A 6392-nucleotide genomic window follows, 5' to 3' on the forward strand; every position below is an offset into this window, starting at 1 on the left:
AGGAATAACAAAAATTTACAGATAGTCTGGGAAGGGAGAAAACCAGAAAAAGGAGGAGGAGGAGGAGGAGGAGGAGGAGGAGGAGGAGGAGGAGGAGGAGGAGACAGCTGTACAAAAACAAATCTAGGTTTCAAATCCTGGCAAGGTCAAAGTAATGTGCCCTAGGACCTAATCTGCAGGGGGCTCTATGCCATTTTCTAACTTGGAGTTTTCAAGTTATTAGAATAACACAGGATGAATATTCAGGTCTCCCAATGTCCCAGAATCTTCACACTATACTATATTACTTGGAAGATTATATAATTTAAATTTACGTAGAGAATGAAGATACATACATGAAATAATCTTTTATAATTTTTTTGTATAGGTTTTTATAACTACTTAACCTATTTTCTGGCTGCTGGTGCTGTTAGTTTGGGAATTGGTTTCTTTGCTTTGGCATCTGCTTTGTGGTTCCTAATTTGCAAACGAAGGTAAGTTTTATTAGAATAGTTTTTCTTTTAAAAATTCAAAGGGCTTTTTCAAATAGCATTAAACTTAAGTAACTATAACAGTATTGATTTTGTAATCTTGGATTTGGTTGTAGAACCTTTGGTTGGGGAGGGAAGGCTTTATGTTTTAAATAGCCCAGGGGCTGTAGCTGTAGCTCAGTGGTAGAGCAAGTGTGAAGCACTGGGTTTGGTCCTCAGCACCATATAAAAATAAATAAATAAAAGGTATTGTTCCCACTACCACTAAAAATATATACATACATATATTTATTTAAGTAGCCCAAAGAACTCGAGTAAGATAGCAACCCTTATGCATGAAAATTTTGAAGAATAATAAATCCTATTTTATTTTCAAGAAATCATGAGACTGATTGTAATATAAAGCTAGAAATTTTTAAAATTTCAACTTCAATTTGAGGTTAAAAACATTGCTGAGAGGGAAATAAACTCTTTCTTTAGGAGACAGCTAAGAAAAGAACTGACAGAATGCTTTGGTATGGTCCAGAAGTAGTAGTGTCTTGCCAGAAACAGAAAAAAATAAATATTATTTGAAACCTCCTTCCTTTCATTCTAAAATCTGGTGCTTCTAATTATTCAATCATATCAGTATTTGCATTGTCTGATGTTTAAAAATGTAAATTGCAACATGATTTTCCCACATATTACTCTTCTAATATTCCCTGTCTCAGCAAATGACTAAGTGGTACCCATCCACATGTACAAATCAGAAACCAAGAAATTATTGACTTATTCTTTCTTCCAATATTTATTGGCTGTCTGACATTGTTCTAGGAATTGATTATACAACTGTGCACAAGTCAGACAAAGTTTCTGTCGCATAGACTTAACAGTACCACTGCAGGAGACAGATAATGAACAAATAAATAAAGTGGTCAGGAGATGCCTCACATGTGTCCAATTACAACTAAAAAAAATACTTTAAAAAAGAATTTAAAGTTGAGGTATAATTAACATACAATGGAGCATACAGGTTTTAAATGCACAGTGATAAATTTCAATAAATATTTATGTAACCACCCCAGTCAAAATATGAAAATCTTTAACACCTTAAAAGTTCCATCATGTTCTTTTCCAGGCGTTAATTCCTATGTCCTACCTCAGAGGCAACCATTATTCTGCTTTCTATTGTCATAGTTTAATTTTGCCTATTCTTGAACTTAAGCAGAATCATATGGACTTCTTTATGTCTGCTTTTTTCACTCACCATAATATTTTTTAGATATATTTGTTACATTTATCAAGTCTGTTGTTTTTATTTTTTTTATTTTTTAAATATTTTTTAGTTGTCAATGGACCTTTGTTTTATTTATTTATATACAGTGCTGAGAAACAAACCCAGTACCTCACACATGCTAGGCAAGCGCTCTTCCACTGAGTCACAACCCCAGTCCCCACAGTCTGTTGTTTTTAATAATAAGTAGTATACCATTGTATGAACAAAAATACTTTTTTTTAATTCTTCTATTAGTGGATTGGAATTGTTTCCAAGTTTTAGCTTTCAGGGATGGTTACCATGGACATTCTTATGTAAATTTTTTGTACACACATTTTCAATTCTCTTAGATAAATACCTAAGAGTAGAATTGTTAGATCATATGATTAAGTTTATAAGAAACTGCTGAATAGTTTTCCAAAGTGAATGTGTACTCCCAACATCAATGTATAAGAGTTCTGGTTTATATTTTTTAAAGATGTTTCTTATTTCTCTGTGAAGCCTGAATTTTAAGAAAGCAAGAATGAAAGCAGATAGACAACCTAGGAGGCTATTTAGTCCATGTGAGAGGTGATGGTGTCTTGAACTAATATTAACATAAAGGAGATGAAAAGAAAGGTCTGGATTTGGAATGTGTTTTGCAGGTAGAATCAGGACGTGTTGATAGATTAAATGAAGTAAGGAAAGATAAGTGAAATGACAGAATTAATGCTGATGTGTAAGTTTTTGTGGTGAGCAACTGAGTAATTGGTTTTCCCATTTTCTTTGATGAGGAAATTATCATAACGGGATCAATTTGGGGGAGTGGTGATAAAGTAGGAGATCAGTTTGGGATATAAGCTTGAAAGCCTATAGAAAAGTGTATTAGACATCAAAGTGGAAATGTCACATAGGCAGTTGAATATACACATAAACTTCAGGAGAGAAGACAGGGTTGAAGATTTGATATACAGAGAGTATCTAAAGGCTAGAACCTGATGAGAATAACCAGGGAGTGATTGTCAAAAGAGAAAGAGAACTAGTACTACACACTTCATCCTACCATGATGAAATCTAGCAGAAGAGTAGAAAGAATCAACACCATCTGAGGGGGGGAAAAAAAAGGTATGGTGCCAACAAAGTCAAAATTAAAAATTGTTATAAGGAGGTGTCAGCCAGTTATGTTGAAGGTGCTTAAGTTGAGAAAGATGAGGAGAAATAAATTATTTTCAGATTTGGCAATATGGAGGTCATTGGTCACTTTGATGAAGTGTTGGTGGAGAGATGGGTTCAGAAATTCTCCTTTGAGGAGAAAACAAGAGGTAAGAAAATTGACATATAGACAGCTCTTTCAAGAAGTTATTTTTGTGAGGAGAAGTTGACTAATGGTTAGTAGCTGGAGGAAAATGTGAAGCCAAAGATTGTTTTTCTTCTAAAAAACTCCCTCTCTCTGCCCTATCCACACTAAATCCATCACCAAGTTTTATTTTACCTCAAAAAAATTGCTCACATCTATTCATTTCTCTCCATTATGCCCAACCATTACTCACCCAATTTATCATTATCTCCCATATAGACCACTATAATAGAGGTTAGAACCAACCTCATACCTTCAATATTATCTTCATTCAATTTCTACACTTCAGCCAGAATTTTTCCAAATACAAATCTGATCAAGTCACCGATTCCTTCTTCTCCAGCCCCATTATATTTTAAAGGACTTCCTATTGCTTTTAGGATAACAATAAAACATGACTTTTAAGACCCTACATGCTCTGGCTACCCATAGTCTCCAGATTCACACCCTACTTTCCCTCCTGCTTTATGTGTTTCTCTTAATCTGGCTGCTAGATCATGGTACCTGATGTTTTCTCTGTCTAGAATATTCTTACTTTCACATCTTCCCTCTTCCACCAAACTCTACCTATTACTACTATTATTTCTTCAGATGCCCTTGTTCAATCCTCCCCTCCTCAGGAAAGCCTTTCTCAACCACTCTATTCAGGATAATTCCCTTTGTTACATCACACAGCACCAGGTAGCTTTCCTCAATAGCACTTTCCACAGTTGTGATTTTTCATTTCCTTGTGATTATTTAATTGTCTGTCTCCCTTACTACTATTTAAGTTCCATAAGAGCAATGACAATTCTATGAGGGTAGTGATTGTGGCTTTTTTTTCCCCCTTACCACTAACACCTAGCACATCTGGCATATAATGAGTACTCAAATATTTGTTAAGTGAATTGAATTAAATAATGAATGAATCCTAATTGTTAATACCTCCTTAAGTAACATAGTATGATCTCTTGAATTAATTTGGAATTTTTCTAGTACCTCTGAAAGAAGAAATGGTAATCAGCATTATTATTATTTGTGGAGGGCAACAATTTAGGAACTTCTATCAATACATTATCATTCTCCATCTGTAGGTTATATTAAGGTTTACTCATGTGTTGTGTACTCTGTGGATTTGCACAAATGTATAATGACATTTGCATCTGAGAGTATCACAGAGCATTTTCTTTGCTCTAAGAACCCTCTGTGCTTCATCTATTTCCTTCCTCCCTCCAGCAACCACTGATTTTTTTTTTACTGTCTACACAGTTTTGTCTTTTCCAGATTGTCATACAGTATGTAGCCTTTTCAGATTTGCCTCTTTTGTTCTAAAATGTGCATTTAAGTTTCCATGTCCTTTCATGACTTGACAGTTCTTTTCTTTTTAGCTCTGAATATTATTCCATTTTCTGGAAGAATTATTTCTTAAATCCTTAAGTTTATAATAACTGTTTGAAACCACATTCCTTTGTACTTAACTATCTGCCTTTGATCAGCTGAGTTTTTACTTGCCACTTCATTATTTTTAATCCTTCCTCATTTGCTTGCGGTTGCATGGATAATAAAAGATCACAGGTACTCTTCCTTTGTAAGTCATTAATTTCAATTCAGTTTCCTTCTTACTTTTTTCCAGAGATATTATTACCAAAAGTGACCAATGAAATTCATTTAATTTTCTTTGCTATGAAAGAAAAATTTATAAAAAAGGCTAATTAACATTAAAGTCAACTAATTATCTCACAACCAGAAAAAAAGTGACTCCTGGTTAATACTCAAACTAGAAATATTGACCCTTTATAATTAGCTTAATTTATATTTTTTGAATAAAATAGATATAATAAAATCTAACATGTTAGAAGAAAGTATATAAATTGATGAGTGTTTTTAAAAATAAATATGCTGTAATATGTTTATTCTGATATTTAAACCCTTAGTATAAATATTAGAAATAATTATTTAACTGGTTTATGACCTATTTCATGTTTAATAATATTCTCTATAAAATATCTTTCAGAGAAATATTTCAAAATTCCAAATTTAAAGCAACTTGTGAGAGATTCAGGCAAAATCCATCAAAGGCAAAGATGAAATCTCATTCTCAATGTGTTTTTATTTCTCGAAATTTTCATACTGGAAGATTCCAATTACAGGTATGGTGTAATATTTTATACCAATCTTTCCAAAAATTTTGGTATCAAGTAATTAGCATTATTGTCTTTAAATTTGAAGGATTGGATATCCATTGTTTTTTTAATGTTTAGTTTTTAGTTTTTTTTAGGTGGACACAATATCTCTATTTTATTTTTATGTGGTGCTGAGGATCGAACCCAGTGCCTCACGCATGCCAGGCGAACATGCTACCACTTGAGCCACATCCCGAGCCCCATACTGTTGTTTTTTAATTTGAGGGACAATAATATGAAGCCAAGTTTAAATTACCCAAGCTATTTAGAGTTTATACTATAGGAAAACTGAAAACTTAAATGAAAATATATTCCATCTAAAGTTGCTTTTCTGTGCTTTTAGCCCATGAACCTACTTTCCCTATATTGGAATTGTTATAGGGCTGAAAATTATGGTGTGTGAAAAACTGAAAACAAAATTATCAGGCCAGTCAGAGGAAAAGAAATGAAGATAAGAGTTACTCGAATACCCACATAACCCAATCAAACCAATTGAAATTGAATTCAGTTTGCCAAAGAGCTGTTAGCCTTTTATTATATCCCAACCCTTGGGCCCCTCTATTGGGGATGATAAGCATCCTTCAAGGGGCTTGTTTAGTACAAGTGAGAAAGGCAGACCATAATTTACTTTGTGCTATATGAGAAGTGTCAAAACAATGTTATGTGGACAAAGTAAAACAAGCAGAGACTAGTAGAAATTTGAAACTGTGATATAGCTAAGCAAAACAAATATATCAGTGGTCACAGAGCATTAATAGATTATGACAAACTGATAGGATGCCAAAGTTTCACTCTGCATCTTGAGTAATGAAGTCAAGTTGAACTCAGTGTTGGTTCATTTAATAAACATTTTAGTGCCTTTCATGTGGCAGTGCTAATTTTGCCATCGAGCCTATTTATAAACGAATAAGATATGAGCCTAGCCTTAGAGAGAAGAAAACCATACAAACTAATAATTACAACAATGTGATAAGAACTCACAAAGTTTTAAGAGTGCAAATAAGGAAGTCTGAATTGAGGAGGGCTTCAATAGAAGACCTTTTGAACTGGGTTTTGAGAAATGAATGAAAGTTTGCCAGGAAGAAAGGGAACGAAGGAAATTTTTTGTTCAAAAGTAAACATTACCATTTGGAACCTAGGGTTCATAGAAGGGAGAGGTAGGAAACAAC

At 33.5% G+C, this 6392-nt stretch overlaps 1 protein-coding gene across 1 annotated transcript in view; it reads left to right on the plus strand.

Annotated features, from left to right (window-relative positions):
• C10H1orf185 (chromosome 10 C1orf185 homolog) overlaps nucleotides 1–6392 on the plus strand; it is a 48803-nt gene that overhangs the window by 9509 nt on the left and 32902 nt on the right. Inside the window, exons 2-3 of the mRNA XM_071618734.1 lie at nucleotides 368–473; nucleotides 5055–5190. Coding sequence (XP_071474835.1) covers nucleotides 368–473; nucleotides 5055–5190 — 242 coding nt within the window. The remainder of the gene's footprint in view (nucleotides 1–367; nucleotides 474–5054; nucleotides 5191–6392) is intronic.

This window comes from Marmota flaviventris, chromosome 10 (genome assembly GCF_047511675.1).
Source record: "Marmota flaviventris isolate mMarFla1 chromosome 10, mMarFla1.hap1, whole genome shotgun sequence".
Classification (NCBI taxonomy): domain Eukaryota; kingdom Metazoa; phylum Chordata; class Mammalia; order Rodentia; family Sciuridae; genus Marmota; species Marmota flaviventris.